Source organism: Aquarana catesbeiana, linkage group LG08, assembly GCF_042186555.1.
Source record: "Aquarana catesbeiana isolate 2022-GZ linkage group LG08, ASM4218655v1, whole genome shotgun sequence".
NCBI lineage: Eukaryota > Metazoa > Chordata > Amphibia > Anura > Ranidae > Aquarana > Aquarana catesbeiana.
In genome coordinates this window covers 87,440,885-87,462,683 of record NC_133331.1, presented here as the reverse complement: position 1 = coordinate 87,462,683, position 21,799 = coordinate 87,440,885, and the positions used below count along the sequence as shown (strand labels likewise).

Sequence of the window (21,799 nt, the reverse complement as noted above, 5' to 3'; positions counted from 1 at the left end):
TATCGCGGGTCCGGCGCTGTGAGTGGCCGGAGCCGCGATGACGTCACTCCCGCGCGTGCACGCGGGAGACTTCAGTCCGGCAAGCTCCAGAGTTTGCCGGGCTGTCAGCCGAGAATCTCCTGTGCGCATGCACCGCTGCATTCAGCGGCTCATTGCGAGGGGAATATCTCCTAAACCGTACAGGTTTAGGAGATATTTTTTTACCTACAGGTAAGCCTTATTATAGGCTTACCTGTAGGTAAAAGTTAACAAAAAAGGTATACAACCACTTTAAATAACAAACATGTCATACTTACCTCCACTGTGTAGTTCGTTTTGCACAGAGTGGCCCCACTCATCCTCTTCTGGGGTCCCCAGGAGGCGCTATCGGCTCCTCCCCACATCGTATAATCCCCTAGGAGAAACGCTCTCCCGGGGGGGTTACCTTGCGGGCGCACTCCCGAGTCCAGCATTTGCGTCCATAGACACAGAATGCAGGACTCGGGGCCCCCCCCCGCGTCATTGAATTTGATTGACAGCAGCGGGAGCCAATAGCTACGCTGCTATCAATCTATCCACTCAAGAACCGAGAACCCCGGGGCAGAGAGTACAGCGCGGCGAGGGAACGAATGGCTCAGGTGAGTAAAATGGTGGGGGGGGGGGGCTGAGGGGGCGGTCGCTGTCAGAAGGTTTTTTCACCTGAATGCATAGGATGCATTCAGGGGAAAAAACACAAGAGTTTACAACCCCTTTAAGGGTTGTTATGATGAATAAGTCACTGAGCGCCTAGGGCAGTTTTTCTTTTTGTACAAATCTTAAACTTTACACAGGTCTACTGGATAGCAATTAAAGTAAATTTAAAGATCACTTAGGAGACATTTAGTTTGCTAAAAAGTGTATCATAAGCAATTGCATTGTGCTTTTTTCCTTAAAATACTATTTTCACAATTTTTGTCTTTTTTATCTCAATGTTGCTGAACTTCTCCAGCCTCTTTCAGCTACTTCCTGCCTACATGTTCTCGACCTCCTTAGATCCCTTTCACACAGACGATCTGATCAGGTCCACCTGTCAGTTTTTCCGGTGGACTTGATTGGAAGGTCCATGCATTCCCATGGACAAGGGGGTGATAACTGACTTGTGTTCGTTTACACCCTCCTACCTCCAAACCTGATCAGGTTCGCTTAAAAAAAATGGAAAGGAAATCTGCCCACATCCATTTAGGTGGATCACATTGGAGTGTAGTTGGGTAAATACAAACAGCAGAGTCTGATTACTCCCAGCCACCCATAAAGCAGAGCGGCCTTTGTCCACTCTGAAGAAACTAAGCAGACACAGATGTGTCATCCACACGCTGTGCTTCAATTAGCTGTGGATCTGTGAGCTGAGCCCCTGCTGATCAGAACAAAATCTGCCCCATGTGACAGGGGCTTTATAGTGACAATGGTAAAACATACCTGCACAATGTGTATTGGCAAATGTATTGTAGTCTCTGTCATGAGCGCATGTGACTTTCTGGTACCAATGCCACATGGCTGAGCCATCAGCCTTGGATCAGTGCAGCTTTTTGTCTTGTTTCTCTAGCACCACTGACACCAGTGATAATGTTGACTGTCTGTAAGTGGGTAAGTGGTAAGTGGGTTACTGACCACCAATATAAGGAATGTTGTTCCTAATTTCCACCAATGTAGGGAGGCACTACACTAACCAGCACTGTAATTATCATTCTTTCCACTGACCTCTAGTATAAGTGTTCCCTTCTTTTATTGACCACCAATGTACTATGAGCTGCAGATTTAATCAGGGTTCTCTGAGACCTGAAGATTACTTCAAGGGTTCCTTTATGCTAAAGGTTGAGAAAGGCTGCCTTAGGCTTTTTTGCACTTCCTATTCTAGGTACACAAACAAAAGTGAGAGCAAACCTTTCTAAATCCTCCCATTGACAGTTGCCACAACAGGTGCCTACCCTTTTTTAATGTCATCTACCTTTGATTTTTGCATATAATTTATTTGCAGGTATTTCCCCATGAGATGACAAAAACTCTGATTTGCTGGTGCAATAATCAGTGGCAGATTGAAGCAGAATAGGTAGAGTTTTACACTCATGTAAAGATCCTAAGGAAGTAGCCCATACTAAGTAGTACAGTCCAGAAACAACTGGTAAACTATAGAATTTGATTAGTTGTGATGGCCTGCTTCACTTTTCTTTGCTCTATTTTTCATGAATCCCTTTTCTTTGGCATACAATGGAATGCATTTATGGAAGACTCTGCACTGTTCATGTCAGGATTCTTGAATATTCAGTATTAGTTGGTTTGGTTTCTTGCTGCAACGGATGCACAATAACCTTACTAGTATAAATAGTTTATAAAACTTTTGTATTACTTCTTTGTAAACTTGTCAGCAATGTGAGGCTGAAGCATTACACTTCATGTTGCAGCTCAATTTCCCGGGAGGCCTACGCTTCCTGTAACAAGCCTGATATTTAGCAACTGCGGACACACATCCTATATAATTATATTTCTAATCTAATGTTGTGCATAATGCATTGCCCCATCTTTCCATTTGCTATCAAATTATAACTTGATACCCAGAGGCTGAGATCCGGCTCATGTCTTTTGTTATCAGCGTAACTCCATAGTCAAAGTATGGGATGAACAGGGTTCTCTTAATTAAACTCTGATGATGTCAGAATTATTATGTTCAAAAACTACCACTTTGCAAACTAGACTCATATATATATATATATATATATATATATATATATATATATATATATAAAAAAAAATACATATATATATATATATATATATATATATATATATATAAAATAATTTTTTTTTCACATGTCTTGTCCTACAAAATTATAGGCTACCTAGGTACAAAGGAAAATTTGGAAGGATTACAGCCACTGAGAAAAATGGCAGTCTATTTTAAATTGAAAAAAATGGAAAAATGGTCTGTTATGGACCCCCATCATGCCCCTGGCGATAAAGTCATAAGGGGGGGGTCCGGGTGACGTCACCCGGTGACCCAGCCCCATGCCAATATAAGTAGCGGCACACCGCACACCAAGCATTACACCGGGAGAGCATTGAGATAACATCGGAGGAAGAACAGAGGGAGAAGACAGCAGAGCAGACCTGGCAGTGGCAGAAGACAGCGGACAGAGGGAGAAGAACCGGAGAGGGGAGAGGAACTGGCAGAGGCAGAAGACATCAGCGGAGAAGAGAGAAGACCCGGAGAAGGGAGAAGAAATCGGAAGAGACGCTGGAGCTGCCGTAATAAACTACTTTAAGAAACTGTGTACTGCGTTTTATTTTTGACACTTTTTTTTTGGTGAATGGGTAGGGGTACAATGTACCCCATACTCATTCACATAGGGTGGGGGGCTGGGATCTGGGGCCAACTTGTTGAAGGGAGCTTCCGGATTCCAATAAGCACCCCGCCCGCAGACCCTGACAATATACGGCCAGGGTTGTCAGGGTCCTTGTCCCCATCAACATATTGAGGGCATGCGGCCTGGTAATGTTCGGAAGGGGCGATTGCTCACCCCCACCCCCTTTTCTGGGCTGCGTGCTCAGATAAGGGTCTGGTATGGATTTTGGGGGGACCCCACGCCATTTTTTTCAGCGTTGGTTTTCCCCTTAAAACTCATACCAGACCGAAGGGCCTGGTATGGTCTTGGAGGGGGAACCCATGCCATTTTTTTTTTAATTTGGCGTGGAGTTCCCCCTAAAGATTCATACCAGACACAGTGCCTTCTATTGTCGGGGATCAATGTCGGATCCCTGTTCATTGAAATCGGATGGATGTCGGACTTCAAGTCCCAAGGCAAAGTCAGATCCACAGTCATACGACTGTCGTGTTGTACCAGTGTGAACCCGGCCTCAAGCAACACCCACTCTATTGGTCATGCCTCCTGGGGATCAGTGGGTGACCTTGATATCTTCAAGGTATCCCTGCTAACTATTTTCAAATGTTGGAAACTATGTGGGAGATAGTGTCTCCAAGCTCTTGCATGTCAGGTGCATTGATATGCTATGATCAGTATCTCTGCACAAAGTTGCAACCAAACCTACAACTGTTCCAATCAACCCACCCACCAGCTATTTCTTCTCCCCATTTTGCATGATGTTTAAATTCATGGTTGTTACTGAAAATTATTTTGATGTTTGGGAGCAATGTTTGAAATGTTTTTCTCCAGATGTCAGGCATGCTAAGTGTGCCACTGTCTTGTGTGGCTTGTGGGAATGTACCTGGTTGTACAAATCTCCAACCAATAGAGAAAGATGTAAAGAAGCAGGTTAAGGGTTGATCTGCTCCAGAGGGGTTTGGCATTTCAGATAGCAAGGATAATCTGCCAATAGCAAGGATAATCTGCCACAAATTTGTGGCAGTGTAAAATTGTAATTGTAATTGTCTGTTAACCTGCTGCACATTTTGACTGGCAAGTTGCACACTTGCAGAGCACTTTAAGCACAAGTTTTAGTTGACACTTTTCCAATTTGTAGCAAATTTGCGTGGCACATCTCTAGCAGAGCAAAGTTGCAGTGGTGAGTCTACACCAGGAGCTCTGCAAGTCTACAGCATGACAATTCAGCCACAGTGACCCCTGTGGTGTGATGACTATTGCACAACATAACTGAACCAGAACTTGCAGCAGACTTGTAGAATGTTTGCAAAGAAAGTTGTTCTGGAGTCATGCAATGCGTACTTGCTGCAATTGTGCAACTAATGTGTGAAGCCTGGCAAGTCTAGCAATAGCTTAGCAAGTCATTTTCAAACTTGAAGCACAATCGTTTGCTATCTGGGATATTACTTTGAACTGTTGGTGCACTACATTTAGACGTGATGCTGGAAGTCTATCACCACTGCATCGTATATTTTTCTATTTCTTCCCTTTTACTTTTTCTACAGCAGCTCCTCTTCTTTCTTTTTTTTTGTGGAACAACAGTGTTCATCTCAGTTTGTTCACTTAGCTAAATTCTAGTTCAGAACATCTAAATATACTTCTTTCGTTAGCAACTTGAGACACAACCTCTTCCGTTCTTCCCATTCTAGATGATCTACAGTATATTTGTAAAGCTTTGATATTATTACACTGTTATACTGTTCGAACTTTTCTCCTCTTCTTCTAGTAGATCTATGACTCCACAGTGGAGGAGAAGTAATAGAATGCTGCAGTAAATGTGTCCAGCAGTTTTTCTTTTCTTAACCCTTTAAATCAGACCTAAAGTCATATGGTGCCCCCCTTTGCTGCCTGCTATCTTTAAAGCTAATAGGAGAAGATGAATAATTATCTGTTTTGGGGTCCATTTGGTCTGCTTATTCTGTGCTACTTCCAGCAATCAGCCATGATTTTTATGTGAGGCAGAGGTATTGATTATATATAACTGGACAGAAAGCAGCAGCACTGTCCCCTCATGTAAGTGCGTTCATTGTTAGACTGACAACATTGTATTTTTGTAATGACTAATTGTGTTTTTTTTGTTTATTTTCTATCCCAGGTATTCAGGAAAAGTGAAAGACCAAACCTACATTGTTACCTTCCTTATAACATGTTTTGTGCTACCTTTGATGCTTATATTTGTGTCCTATGGAAAGCTAATGAAGAAGTTGAGAAAGGTGCGTAAATCTAGGAATGTGAACAAACAGCAGTGCTAAGGTACTATAGGTATGAGAATACCTTGACAAAGACTGAAATGGACCTCTGATATATTATAACCTTTAATTCAAGTATTTTGCTCCTTCAGTTATAATGTATCACTGACAGATCATGTTTTTAGCATTGCCTTCATAACTGTGCTGATTGTGTGACTTGGATGCAATCACCTGTGCAAGACTATAGAAATCTGAAAACCCTGACATGTTTACAGAACCAGAACTGAGATATGCTGATTCTTTTACAGTTCTGTCTTTGTCAGTTCTGAGCTTTGTCAGTTCTGTTGGCGAAAATTTATAAAGAAAAAATGCAACTAATTCCTTTTACATCAGTTTACACATCCGTCTTCAGTTCAGTTTATATCAGTTGTGATATTCTAGGTTCTCGATCACCAGCCAGCTGAATTTGTAAATGCAAAGAGTCTTTATTTTCCAAAAACAGCGCAAACACAAATATCTTTCTTCAGCAGACAAAAAAAAGGCAATCCACACAATCTAGTGTAGCCATGCCCCCGTAGGGGTTGCTGAATGTTGTGGTTCACCTGTCACCCTGCCCAGCCCGACATCCATCTCTCAGTCATTCAGAGACATAGAACAGTTCATAAGCTTTGTTTTTGTTTTTTATTGAGGGGATTGAACTTGGATGGGAATGTTAAATTATGGGATGCCCAGGAATATTCAGCACAACTTGCTCAGGACTTCTATATACACTCTAGTATATACACTCCAGTCTTTTCTCCAGCACAAACTCTTGCTTAAGACCTTTTATCCTTTACTCCTCCAGCACTTCACTTGCTGAAGACTGTTACTCCTCTAGCACTTCCCTTGCTGCATACTGTTACTTCTCCAGACTAGCACTGCATGGTTAGGCCTGACAACAACTCAGCTAGGCCTTAGTGAACTGCCTTTTGTGGGCAGGGACCTCGGGCCTCTGTGGTGTAGAAATAGTTCAGGTGCTAACTGTCCTCTGCACAGCTACTGATCCCAGATAGCTCTCTTCAGGCCTTGCCAGCCAGCCTGGTTGCAATGTCCTCTTTCCACTGCCTTACCCACAGTCCTCTCTTCTGGTTCTGCACCCATCTCAAATTGCAATCTCCCAGTTCTCTCAGGCATGCCTTCACAGTCCTCCTGACTGTGCTCACTCACCAGCCCTCCCGGCTGCGAAAAAGTACCCCCCCCCCCGGAGACTCCTAGAAGTGTTCTCTCCCGCTGTCCTCTTCTTGCTCTCTCATGTGCCTCTCTTTCGAGGATCTCCTCCTGGATGCACCCGAGCCCCGGACCAGGATCACCCCCCCCAGACTGGGGAGCTCGTGGTGGGCCCCGACAGCCTCCACACTCTCTCAATCCAGCTCTTCCACCCAACAACTCCCCCCAGCTCACCTGCCCCCTGCCAATCAAAGCTGGGGATTGGTCAAGGCTCCTTAGAATACCCCAGGCAGCTCCTCCTCTCCTCCTTTCTTTCTAGCACCTTCTAGAAAGAAGAGGGAGGTGACAGTGATGCTACTTGTGAGTCACCCAGCCCTTCCCTGAGCCACTCTTAGCCCAGAATGAAAACAAACAGACCTAGCCACCAGCTAGGCCTGCCTAAATTTTCCTACTCTGCTAGAAAAACCCTCACTCTAGCACCTACCTAACTAGCAGGTGCTACACTAGAACAATGTAAAAAGGTTGGCTCACCACCAGTAAAACTTGTTTCTTGCAAGGGTTTTAAAGTCACCACCTATGTTAGGTGGTCCAAAGAAATGGACACAATAAATTAGCCAGGTCTTGGTCACGAACACAACTTCTTACTGCAAACATGCCTTGTACAACATCATACCTTACACCTCACTGACATCTGCTGACTGCTTCTTTACCTTTTTCAGACCTCTTTTATAGGAGGGTTAACCTTTTCGGGACCAAGACACATATAGTCAGGTTTAGAAGCAATTTCCTATCCAGAATCTCTCTGAGCCTTAGATTTCCTTGTCTCATATAAGAACTTAACAATCCTTGGGAATCTATAAGTCGGTTTTTCCCTTTTACAGGACCACCCTGGGATCCTTCACGCTGCATAAGTGAGGTACCCGTAGTACTTATCACCTCCTTAAAAGGGACCACAACCAAACAAAGGGAACACATACCTCCTATCCAGGACCCATTTCTGGTGTCCTGTACACAGCATACATCTTTACATGTCTGCTTTTTCAGTTGAAGAAACAAAGTCATAGGTGATAAACATATTAGCAAAAAATGTTTCTTGGCACAAAATGGATGTGACTGGAAGTAAATGAATGACATCTGTTTATGTCTGCAAATTGCAGACATGCAAAAAAGGACGCAGAATTTTATGTTTTTTTGCTGTGGACATAAAGTGACTGTATTTAGGCAAATGTAAATGGACTGTCCATTTACTTCAATATTTCTTTATTGGTATTTTCAGTAAAATGAACAGAATTGCATTTATTACATCAAGTCAGATCTTCTGAGCCAAGCAAGTTTAGCAGAGATAAGGCTAGTTAAGTCCAGGTTGGTATAACCAACCTTGCAAAATGTAGATTAAGCAGAGGTAAAATATGCAAACATTGTATTGTGGATTTCAGACAGAGGGGGGGGGGGGGTAGTAGGATGGGGGGGGGGGGCACCAGATAGGTAAGCAGTTTTGCTGTGTAGTTGTAGTAGGGAGTGCAAGAAGAGAAGTGAGGAGATATTGAGACAGAAAGAATTTGTGATATCAGGAGAACATCAGATAATAGTACATTTTGGATGTGTTAACCAAGTTGACCATTTATCCAAGAACTTTTCCATACTTAGATTTTTCCTAGCAACTAGTTTCTCCATCTCACATTGTAGGTTTAGACCTGTAGAAAACAAAGAGGAACAAGAGGGGGGAGGAGAGCACAACTCAAAAAAGAAAAAGATGTAAACGGGGATAGCATCTTTAATTTAGGCTCCAAAATCGGAAATAGCATTATTAAATAGGTTTAAAATTTGCACCCCCAAAGAAATTGAATACATTTCAAACATACATGGACATTCACAAATATGTTCGTAAAATTAATATCAAAAGACATTTTGCGAGCATTCCAGCAAAACAAGGAGGATTAGTTCAACAGGAATATCAGCATTCTGGACTAGCAAATGCCTCCACATTCAATCCCCCTGGAGTTCTGGCACCCTCGTTGAGGGTCTTTAGAGATGTGGTTTTGAGGGACTTGGAATCCATTAAAAACATTAATTGCAAGATGGAGAAAAATCTCGAAGAGGGACTGGACTCACTTTGTAACAATAAAGAATTGGTTATCCGCCCAGCCGATAAGGGTGGGGGAATTGTTGTCCTGGATCAGAAAGATTATCTTCAGGAGATGCATAAGATTGTAGAAGATCAGGACACGTATATTCCCCTACCTGGTAATCCTGTCATCCAGTATAAAAAAACCTTGCAAACATTGGTACAGAGGGGATTCCAGCTGGGCATACTTAATGAGAAAGAAAAAATTTTTTCTGATTCCTAAGGCTCCGTGAGTCCCAGTGCTGTATTGTTTACCTAAGATTCACAAGAGTCTTACTTGCCCCCCTGGACGTCTGATAGTGAGTGGTATAGACTCCATCACGTCCTGGGTGGGCAAGTATATAGACCATTTTCTTCAGCCATTGGTGCAGCAAATACCATCATACCTGAAGGACACGAGACATGTGATCAATCTGTTGTCCCAATTAAAGCCTAGTGGCCACACTTGGTTGGTGACAGATGATGTTACATCACTGTACACCATTATTCCACACAATCTCAGGAATTTATTATGGATTTGCTCGAATTTGCTGCAAACCATAATTACTTCTGGTTTGACCACAGCTATTACTGGCAACAGTGGGGGGGTAGCAATGGGAGCCAAATATGCCCTGAGCTTGGCCAACCTTTTTATGGCCAAGTGGGAGGAGGATGTCATCTATATGGACCTTACATCGATGACGTCCTCCTCCTATGGGATGGAACCATCTCCCTTAACAAATTTTTTTCCTCCATCAACGAGAATGACAGAGGGATCAGATTTGTTCATGATGCAAGTCGTTAAAAAATTAATTTCTTGGACTTCACAATAATAAAAGGAGAGGGTTGCTTCAAAACAATCACTTACTTCAAACAAACTGATCGTAACGCCTTCATACCTTTGGACAGCTGCCATAGTGACCCATGGCTGAAGTCGATACCAAAGAGTCAGTTTGTCAGGATGAGATGAAATTGTATGGAAATGGATGATTACAAATTTCAAGCTGGTAATCTGAAAAACAGATTACAAGAAAAGGGGTACGATTTGGGCCTCTTAGAAGCCACCATAGAGGAGGTTGCTAAGCTAGATAGATCAATGTTGCTCGATGCAGGCCCTAGGAAGGTTAAGGAGAAACCTGTCATACCTTTTATCACAACATATTCGACCCAACATTATCTGATCGAAAAAATCATACGCAAACATTGGCACTTGTTAGGGAACGATAGGATTATTAGAACATTCCTACCAGCTAACTCACAGGTAATTTTCAAAGGGGTTCCCTCTCTTGGGGATAGGGTTGCTCCTAATGTTGTGGATCCACCCACCAAAAAAGTGTCTTTCTTCCAGAATCTTTCTGGATATCATCAGTGGCGCAGATGTCAAGTCTGCACATTGAACAAGAGTAAGATGAGAAAAGCTGAATCCTTTGTTTTAACAAGCACTTCTAAGGAACACAAAATTGAACCATTTGTCACCTGCAGCTCTACGGGAATTGTTTATTTATTACAATGCCCCTGTGGGCTTCAATATATTGGCAGGACCAAGCGATCAATGCAGGTTCACTTGGGAGAACACATCGCCAATATTAAGATTGGTTTCAAATATCATTCCGTTTCCAAACACTATGATATGTTCCATAACCGTAACCCAGCTAACACACTCTTTCTGGGAATTGACAAATATAGCACCCATTGGATGGGTGGTTCCCTAGTTGGGGAACTGTCAAGGCTAGAGATGGCTTGGATCCATAGGGTACGTTGCTATACTCCATACGGCCTCAACATAGATACAGATGTCAATGCTTTCATAGATAATGGATAAATTATTATGGATGTAAACCAGATCTGAGCTCCTGGATGACCCCTATTCTAAGGGTGGATGTACCATTTTATTTGCATGTAGGTGTAGCGATATATAGACTAGTGACACATGGGAGCTTATATATGTCTATAATCTTTTGATTTTAATAATGGACGATATTGGTGGTACACCAGGACTTGTAGGATTTTATTCTCCCATTTTGGGGGGTACTCGATAAGGGCCCACCTCTGTTGGAGATGTTCTATAATCTTGCAGTTATTTACTACCGATTGTTTTCTTTGTCCTACATGGAAATACAAGGAAGATGTCATATTTTTTCAATTCTTTTCCATTTTTTCCATTTGTCATCTTTTGCTCTTTTAGTACGCACAGTTCTTTTCTATTTGTCGTATTTTTCTCTTTTTTTCCTATTTATAATTTTAAATTTAATTTTAAGGTTTACATTTTCTATGTAATGAGCAACAAATACATTGCGGCCTAAAACTGCAATGTTATGTGCTGACAGACCGCTGGAGGTCACTGGAGGGATGTCCCTTTAAATAGACAGACCAGGAACGATCCCAGTGAGTTGCCATAGAAGCATAGTGGAACTGTTATTACTTCCTATGATGTGTGGCACATCTCTGGTTGTATTTGATGTGATGATATCACTACACTGTGCGGTTTTAAATGGATAGACAGTTTTAAGTAGTTAATTTTGGCAGTGCGATAGTATTCCGCATTATAAGGGCAATAGCCCCAGATAGTGGTTCCTGTAAGGAGGATACCCGGAGCTCAGAGCTGGGCGTTCCCTTCTCGATGTAGAGTTTAATTGGCGGTGAGTCAGCACGCCGCTTGTGCCCCTGGACGATGTCATCTGTGACAAAACGGCATAGGGAGGAGCGGCGTGCTGACATCACCGCAAACAACGCAGGTCCCGGAAGGAATGGGCTGTTATCGAGAGCCGGCCGGCTTGAACATTTTATGACACGCTAATTTATTCTTGATACATTCCTTCTTTTCTGACATGGGGAACTGCTGACCGTGGACTATTTGAGGATAACTCGAGCAGAGGAGAGGGGACATCTGGCTGGCAAGCATAGAGACTCAGGCTGGGGTATAAGCCACAGGCGAATGTGATCTCCCTAAAAAGAGATCAATACAGCTGGTAAATGACAGTTGTTTCTCAGGTGGAGCAATCTTTCTCTCTCAACTCATCACTACTTCTTGGGTGTTTTTCGTTTTAAGTCACCAATGATCAGTGAGCTAAGGATTCCCTATATTAATTCAAACTGGGAGTGCTACTTGATTGTGGAACTTTCTCTTAAAGAACTTTTGTGGTGTGGACTTTCCCACAGGACTTTTAGCCTCTAATAACATTTTCATATTCATATATTTTTTAGCAAATTTATTAGTTGGGTTTAACAACTGCACTTTTTATGTTCACATTTTGGAGCAATGTTATTCAGTGTTCATCACCAGTAGATTGGGAGCTATTATATCCTCCGTTTGACACTGATATTTAGTATATGTTGATATATGTCATCATACGTATATAGTTTCACACAGCGCAGCTTATTTTTTTAGATTTGATTTATTGTGTGTATCTCACATTTGAGTTGCAGCAGTACCTATTACATATCATACTACATTATATGGTAGAATGGCTTACTAGCCAGCACAGCAATTTCACTTTTGACATTTAGATCTACAAACATATAGGAGATGGAAGGGGGCTCTGTGGTTTTTCAGAGTTTAGTGATATTTAGTTTTGCCGCCAGTAGTAGGTGTATTATTACCACCCGTGACCTGGAATGGAATTTTTCTATCCCACGATGTAGTAATGTTAGTGAGGGGTTAGAGGTGACTGTGATATTATGGAGATCAAGGCAAATGTTTGTTTCCAGTATGAGCTTATGGATCTACAAAACCACATGATGTGTGCTATAGTACCAGTACTTCCACATATTTGCACAGGACTTCCAGTAAGTAGAAGGATGTCCTGGGAAGAATTTGGAGAGCCAGTAAGGTGTCAGATACCACATGGGTATTGTTTTTTGATATGATTCCCAATGGTTGGAGCACTGGGAGGCTGTGAAGGTGAATTTAAAGGCTCATGATCACATGTCAGGGGTGACACTAATATTTAGCTCCTTGATCCATTTTGAGAGAGAGAGGTGAGTTGGGAGTAGGGACGATTGTCAATGAGGGCTTAGTAAATTGTGGAGATACCATGTTTTGGATACCTTGTACAGGTGTAGAATTTGTGGAGTGGTTTGGGTATCTGGATTACAGCGGGAATTTTGGACATCTTGAGAATATGGGGAATCCTCATATATGTAAAGACTTCAGTTTGAGGCAGGTTGTGTTCAGTTTGGAGATCTGTGAAGGTTTTTAGAGTGTCTTTATTGTAGAGGTCTGATATGTTACCAAGCTTGTTTTTCTGCCAGAGTTGTACTTTAAGATTTGACAAGTGTGTTGTTAGTGGTTTGAGAGGGACCGGTAGAGTATGGGAAGGGTGAGTTTTGGATGTTGCCTGGGTGAATTTCTTCCAGGCTGTCAATGTGGCTGTAATTGATGGAGAGGTAGTCATTGTGTCGGGGGGAAAACCCGCAGAGGTGAGCAGGAGGATGTCACGCAGATTATTAAGTAAGTAGGGGGACGATTACATTATAGACCAGGTTTTATCTGGAGTCGGGTACCACCAGTAGTAAAGTTGGTCGAGGATTGAAGCGTAATAGTAGGTTTGAGGGAGACTTACTCCTCCTGGTTTATGATGCCTAGTTAAGATGTGGTGGGCACACCTGGGTGGTTTAGTGTCCCCGACATAACTTGAGATTTGTTTTTGTATTGAGGTAAATAAAGAATGTGGTATAGGAATCAATACTGTGCGATATGAGTATAGGAGATTTGGAGGATCAACATCTTGAAGGAGGCAATTCTTCCTAGTTCAGATAGGCCATTTGTGCGCATTTGATTTGGTAGTTGTGAAAATAGTTTTTGGAAGGCATAGTAGTTAAGGTCATAGAGGTTGTGCTGTGAAGGGGCCAATTTTATCCCTAGGTATGGGATAAATTGACTTGTCCAAGTATAAGGAAGAGACCTTTCCAGGAGGGACTTTTGCCTATGTGTGAGGTTTAGCGGAAGGACCAGGTATTCAAAGGAATTGCGATTGTAGAAAGAGGCTAAGCTAAATTGGTTGAGTATGTCTTGGATTGCTGGCATGGAATGAACTGGGTTAATGAGCAAAAGTATGACATCATCGGCAAAGAGACTTATTTTTTGCTACATGTCGTTGTGCACAATACCTGAAATGCGCTTGTCCACTCTAATCTTTACTGCCAGGGGTTCCATTAGTAGAGAAAAAATGAGAGGGGAGAGCGGGCATCCTTGGCGGGTGCCATTAGAGATCCCGAAAGGTTTGGATAAGGTTCCATCAGTCAATACTCTTGCAGAGGGATTGGAGTATATTGAGAGTATTGCAGATTGAAACCAGCCTGTGATGCCAAATTTAGGGAGTACTGCTTTCAGGAATCCCCAATGCACCCTATCAAACGCCTTCTCCGTGTCCAAGGATAGAAGCAGAGAAGGTGTTTGTGAATGGGTGACTTGATGAATTAGATTGATGTTGCATCCAGAGCTTGCCTGTCTGGCATAGAGCCAACTTGGTCCGGGTGCACCAGGGAAGGGAGACATTTTAGCAATCTAGATGCAATGACTTTAGCAAATATTTTTCTATCCGTGTTAAGGAGTGATATTGGCCTGTAATTAGTCATAGAGGTGGGATCTTTCTCTGGTTTGGGGATGGTGGTAATAATTGATCGCAGCATATAAATTGGCAAAGAACCAGAGGTGGCAGCAGAATTGAAGAGTGTCGTGAGGTGGTAGATGACGAGGTTGGCAAATTTCTTGTAGAATTCGTTTGTGTAGCCATCTTCTCCAGGATATTTTTGGAGAGGGAGAGTATTGATGGCTTTTAGAATTTCATCGTCTGAGAATGGTTGGGAAAGTTCAGCCAATTGGACAGGGGTAATAGTTGGGAGGTCAATCGAGGATAGGAAGCTTTTTATACGTGGGTCTGATGGTTGAGGAGTATCTTTATCGCTAGTGAGGTTGTAGAGAGAGGAGTAGTAATGTCCTGTGGATTAATGAGGAGTTGCTTGGTGGTAGGGTGGTGAAGGGAGGCGATTTTACACCTAATTTGTTGAGCTTTGATCTGTCGGGCTAATAGGGATCCAGCCTTATTACCTAAGGCATAGTATTTGGCTTTAGTCAATTTAAGGTTGTTTTCAAATTTGAAGAGTAACAGTGAGCGGAGTTTATGTCTTCGGTCAAGGAGCTTGCTGTATAGTTTGTGGGAGGGACCCTTTTTTTTTTATGGTTCTCTAAGTGGGCAATTTGGGAAAGGACTTCTTCAACTTGCCTATAACTCTGTTTTTTAAAGTTACTGTAAAGCTTAATTAGGATCTCACGCATGTAGGCTTTATATGCTGACCAAAGTACGAACCTATCGGTATCTGGTTGGTCATTTAATTAAAACAAAGAGTAGTGTTCAGTAATGAGTTTTTGAATGTTGCTAGGATCTGCAATGAGAGAAGCGTCAAGTCTCCAGGGAGGATATAGTCTTGATCTACAGTTCCCCACAGTTATGGAGACAGGTGCGTGGTCCAACCACGTTATGGTGAATGAAGGGTGAATTTGTCAAGGAGGAAGAAGTCTATACAGGAGTATGAAAGTTGAGAGGAGGAAAAGTATTAGAAGTTTCGCTCAGCTCTGTGTTGGCATCTCCATGGGTCGAAAAGATCATTTGTTTGAAGAAAGGGATTTAAGGCAGGTCACCGGTGTTTGGCTGTGGAAGTGGTGTCCATATTTGGGTCTCCAATTATGTTGAAGTCACCTCCGAGAAGAAGTCTTCCTTTTTGGATTAGTTTTACTTTCTTGTACAGTCTTTTGCAGAATAGTAATTGTTTGTTTGGGCCATATACGTTGACTAGTGTGTAGGTGACTTGGTTAATGTCACATATGAGGATTAGGTAGCGGCCTTGAAGGTCTGAAATGGATTGGTGTAGTTTGAACTGTAAAGAGTCTCGTAAAGCAGTGAGGACTCTGTTCTTCTTCTGGCCTGAGCACAGGGGCATAACTAGAAATCACAGGGCCCCATAGAAAAATGTTGTATCCCCCCCCCCCCCACAAAAAAAATGAACTAATGCCATTGAACAACAAATTACCGCACCCATGCACAGTACCCAGGCAACAGCTTATATTAATTTTAAACAACAAAGTATGCAGTATACTGTATGCAGCCCCTGAAGGACACACATTGCTGACCTCCATGCCTTCTAACCAATTTCTGTTCTGTTATATAAAATGAAATAGTTCAACTCACGATAATGCAGAATCAGTGGGAGCCCTGAGCGTGTCACTTGCCACCGTCGCCTGCCCCCAGATGCAACTTGTCACGGAATGTCACTTGCCACATCACCTGCCACACGTTGCGGATTGTCCACTTGCCACATCACCTGCCACCAGATGCAGATTGTCACTTGTCACACATTGCAGAATGTCACCTGCCACATGTTGCCGATTGTCCACTTGCCACGTCACGAATTGTCCCTTGCCACGTCATCTGCCACACATTACAGATTGTCACTTGCCACGTCTCAGATTATCACTTGCCACACATTACAGATTGTCACTTGTCACGTCACCTGCCACACATTACGGATTTTCACTTGCCATGTCACCTGCCACACATTACAGATTGTCACTTGCCACACATTACAGATTGGCACTTGCCACGTTGCCTGCCACATGTTACGGATTGTCACTTGCCACGTCACCTGCCACACATTACAGATTGTCACTTGCCACGTCCTGGATTGTCACACATTATGGATTGGCACTTGCCATGTTGCCTGCCACATGTTACGGATTGGCACTTGCCATGTCACCTGCCACACATTACGGATTGTCACTTGCTATGTCCCGGATTGTCACTTGCCACACATTACGGATTGTCACTTGCCACTTCACCTGTCACACGTCCCAGATTGTCACTTGCCACGTCCCAGATTGTCACTTGCCACTTCACCTGCCACACATTACAGATTGTCACTTGCCACACATTATGGATTGGCACTTGCCACGTTGCCTGCCACATGTTACGGATTGGCACTTGCCATGTCACCTGCCACACATTACGGATTGTCACTTGCCATGTCCCGGATTGTCACTTGCCACACATTACAGATTGTCACTTGCCACTTCACCTGTCACACATTACAGATTGTCACTTGCCACGTCCCAGATTGTCACTTGCCACTTCACCTGTCACACATTACGGATTGTCACTTGCTGTGTCACTTTCCTCCTGTGTCCCAGAGTCAGGCAGCAGAGAGATAATTTCATCTCCCTGCTTCCCGAGGCTGGCTGCACAGTGGTGGGGGAACTGCTCTGCAGGGATGCAGGGAGGGCGCCGGGCAGTGAGAGATGATGTCATCTCTATGCGCCCCCGCCTGCCAGCTCCCTGAATGGCCAGCCACTTACACACAAGCCGCCCAGCTGTTTTACCAACTGAGCCGCCTGACAGCCCTCGGATCCGCCCACGCTCTCAACCGCAGAGCTGCCCGTTCTCACCCACGGGCCAGCGGAGCCGCCCGCTTTCACCCGCGGGGCCGGCCGCTCTTATTTATTTATTTATTTCAGGTACTTATATAGCGCCGTCAATTTACGCAGCGCTTTACATATACATTGTACATTCACACCAGTCCCTACCCTCAAGGAGCTTACAATCTAAGGTCCCTAACTCACATTCATACATACTAGGGACAATTTAGACAGGATCCAATTATCCTACTAGCATGTCTTTGGAGTGTGGGAGGAAGCCGGAGTACCCGGAGGAAACCCACGCAGGCACAGGGAGAACATGCAAACTTCAGGCACGTAGTGTCATGGTTGGGATTCGAACCAGTGACCCTTCTTACTGCTACTGCTCTCGCCCGCAGAGCCGACCGCTCTCACCCGCGGAGCCACCTGTCCTCACCGGGCCCCACTCGGCAGCGGGCCCCATAGCACGCGCGTGTGTCGCTATGGTGGTAGTTCCGCCACTGGGCCTGAGGAAAAGAAGACCTGGTTGAAGTTTTTCAGGGTGAAACTGGGGGTCTTAGGAGATGCGAAATGGGTTTCTTGCACCAGGAGGACATCGGCTTTTAGATTGTTGGCTTCTTTAATAAGTGCATATTCTTTTCTGTAGAGTGTTTCTCTGGCATTTATTGAGACTATTTTGAAGGCCATTTTGAGGGAAGAGAGATAGGATAGATTGTCCCCAGGGAGGGTGGTATGTGATGAGTGCAGTACAGCAGTTTGTTAGACCGTCTCTATGTAGTGTGGGCTATGTGGATTGTCGCTCCTCCAATGCAAAAGAAATCAGGGGGCAACTTGTTTGGTGGGAGGTTGGAGGTTAGCTGGTGCTGGTTTTAGGTGGGGAGTCTGTGGTATAAAGAGGGAGAGCCTTGGAACAAGATGAACACGGACTCAATGTGCAGAAACTACTGCAAACAATCAGAGGGGGGAAGTAGTCCTCTGTCTATCAGGTGGGTCAGGGACCACTTACAAGGCAGATGGGTACTGGATAGAAGTGCTGAAGTTTCCCAGCCTTTTAGTGGGATGAGTGCAGAGAAGGATATATACTGTAACTTCAGGCGTCTTGATAAGCCCCTCCGGTTTCCATTTGTGTTGAAAGTTGGTCAGAAAGGTCCGGAGTTTCTTCTGGAATGATGCGCCAGGGCCTCAGGAGTTTAAGTCCTGCAGGGAGCATCCTCGCTGCATGGGTATTGTTTTGGTGCGTAATAAGCAGTTTAGTGGGGAAACCCCATTTATTGGGAATTTTACAATTCTGAAGAGCTTTGTTTATAGTCGCCAGCTGTGTGCAATTTTCCATGGTCGTTTTGGCAGATAGAGAGATTTGTGTCAGGAAAGGTCCCCTCCGCTGGTAATATCGATCATTTGGCGTGCAGTACTGAGGTCCACCAGCAGGTGTCTCCTGACAGTTTGGAGCTGTCAGAAGAGCTTTTTCCTGCTGGTATTTTGTCACCTTTGGGCCACAGTACTGGCGTACACCAGCGGAGGGATCCTGGCAGTATGGAGCAGGTATTACCCTCTGCAGACAGGCGTCACCTGACTTTAAATAGCAGCTGTAGTATAAATACCCGGCAAGTGCACACACATCTTGCCTTGGTATTGTCCTTGAGCCCTGACCTGCAGCCTGCATCCTGTTACTCTGATCCTGAAACCTGATTCCTGAACCTGAAACCTGATTCCTGGAACCTGTTGATCCTGTTCCCTGTCTGTTACCTGAACCCTGGACCCTGAGCCTTGTATCTGACCCGTCCCTCCTGTGATCCATCCATCCTCTCATTGTCCTGCTTGTTTCCCTTCCCCAGCTGCTGAACTCCCGTTGACGACCCTGGCCTGGCTCTGTTTATGATCTTGGTATTTCCCTTACTTGTATATATTTGTTCTGTTACTATTATTTGTGGGTTTCTGTTTGGTATTGGTTGTTGTGCACTGAGTGATATTGGAGGTGGTTGTGTTATATTTATTCACTTATCTTTAATAAATCATTTATATTTTCACTTATACATGTCTGGGTTTCCTCTGTTGCAGTCCACACAGTTCTGCTCTTATCTGGTACATGACAGATTGTAGTGAAAGGGTCGGGAAGTCTCGCCCAGGGGAGAGCTGGCAGCCTTAGGCCTGGGGGGCAAGTCCAGTCAAGTGGCCCATTGAACCACCGAATCAGCTCACCATGGCCAGTGCCCATCAATGCAGCCTCGCCAGTGCCCATCAATGCAGCCTCGCCAGTGCCCATCAATGCAGCCTCGCCAGTGCCCATCAATGCAGTCTGTTCAGTGCATGGGGATTAGAGAGAAGAGTCAACGGGATTACACAGAGCGGAGATCTCCTGCTTACCCGGCACAGCCACTGCCATACGAAGTCCTGTCTCCTGGACCGGCTGCTATTATAGACGTCACCAGTGTCCTGTCTATCATAAGAGCCAGCCCAGGAGGAGGGACTTCGTATGACAGCGGCCGCCAGGTAAGTGGGAGATCCTCGCTGTGTGATCTGGTGGCGCTGGGCCCAGCGGGACCCTTGGTAGGGTGGGCCCTGGGCGCCCTCCCACTGTCTCAGCTTGCAGTGCACCCATCCCGGATTGGTCTTGCAAATTGGAGACAAAACCGGGGACAGACTCGGTCCTGGCACAGTGTCCTCAGTCCGGAGACTGTCCCCAGGAACCAGAGACGTCTTTTCACCCTAGGCTAGTGACCTGCAGGCCCAACAGGCCAGCAGGATCCACAGGCCATGGTCAGCAGGACCCACAGGCCAACGGCCAGCAGGACCCACAGGCCAGCGGCCAGCAGGACCCACAGGCCAGCAGGACCCAAAGGCCAGCGGCCAGCAGGACCCAAAGGCCAGCGGCCAGCAAGCGCTGTGGGTCATGCTGGGAGCTGCCCGCGGACCTGTAGGACCTGTAGGACCTGCTGGCCGCTGGTCTGTGGATCCTGCTGAGAGCTTACCATGGCCTGTTGATCCTGCTGGCCATGGCCAGCACCCAGCATGATCAACAGCTCCCAGCAGGACCCACAGTGTTAATGGCTATTTTGAGGTTACTGGGTGGGCACTGGCCTGGGGCAGGGTAAATAGGGTGTATGGGGGGGGGGGGATGGGATGTGGGGTTCAGCTGCGGGTGTCAGGGTCTCTCACCACAGTGATGGCAGCTGCCCGCGCTAGTTCAGCAGGTCCTTGCATGGCCTTTTCCAGTCCTGGGGATGTTATGCTCCTGTCCTGGGGTCAACTAAACATGCAGCCCGAGCCAGTCATGTGGGTGCTGACTCCCTGGCGTGCCCTGCTGCCTCCCTCCAAGATCTGGGAGTTGTAGTTTCCTGGCTGCGTTTCCCTGCTCTCAGTTCTCCACCAACCGGGAGCGTGCATGGACTACATCTCCCAAAATCAGGGCTGCTGTAAGGATTTTTGACACCCTAGGCCAGGGGTCTCCAAACTACAGTTAAATTTTAAAAAATGCAGTGCTAGAACAGTAGCATAAAATAAAAGAATATCAAGCAATGATAGAACTAATAAAAGTCCAATATCCCAAGTCCATATATTGAAGAATGGGTATAGTAGCCAACATCCGTGCTCCGTGCAGATAAAAGGGCTATAGGTGAAGATAGGGTAATATTCCTCCTCTGGCAGCAGAGGAGTATCGAGTGATTGGTGAGAATTGAAGAGCCTATGAGGTTTCTGGGGAGAACCATTTCCCTATGCTTGGTGAGACCACTTTTATCTGTGGTCACAGATAACTGGTAAGCAGGCTTACTTACTCTCACTGTTTGTGGAACGAGATTCTCTCTGGTGTGGAGGAATATCACCCTATCTTCACTTATAGCCCTTTTATCTGCACAGAGCACAGATGTTGGCTACTACAGTATATCCATTCTTCAATATATGGACTTGTGATATTGGACTTTTATTAGTTCTATCACTGCTTGATTTTCTGTTATTTTATGCTACTGTTCTAGCGCTGCATTTTTTATTTTACTATCATCTGTGGAGTCTGTATTCTGATTTTAGATGCTGGCAGCTGAACTTCCATACCTCTTTGTGTTAGCGCAGCGTTAGCCTTGGCTTGTCTCCTAACTGCAGCCCAAGGGCCAGATGTGGCCCTTTGCTAGCCTTTATGCGGCCCTTGGGGCACAATTCCTTCCACTGACACCAACAATGGGGCACTATATCCTCCACCGATACCAATGATGGAATACTATTCCTCCTACTAATTCCACCTATTTCTTCAGCCTTGGTCTCCACCTGCATCTCTGGACCTGGCCTGAAGAAAAATAGTGCAATACAGCACCCCTTTACAATACAGTGCCATCTTTTTTACATCACATACCTCTATCCATTTAAGTCCCCCAATTTACATCACAGCTCCCCTCCTTACATCACAGACCTTCCCCCTTTACATCAGTGTCCTCAGCCCCCCTTCCTTGCATCCCCCTTTCTTTGCACCTCAGTCCCCTGCACAGCCCCCCCCTCCTTGTATCCCAGTCCC

General features: G+C 44.8%; 1 protein-coding gene across 1 annotated transcript in view; it reads left to right on the top strand.

The window, feature by feature from the left end:
• LOC141105900 (opsin-VA-like) overlaps positions 1-21,799 on the top strand; it is a 140,965-nt gene that overhangs the window by 88,580 nt on the left and 30,586 nt on the right. Inside the window, exon 3 of the mRNA XM_073596087.1 lies at positions 5,488-5,605. Within this exon, the coding sequence (XP_073452188.1) occupies positions 5,488-5,605 (118 nt within the window). The remainder of the gene's footprint in view (positions 1-5,487; positions 5,606-21,799) is intronic.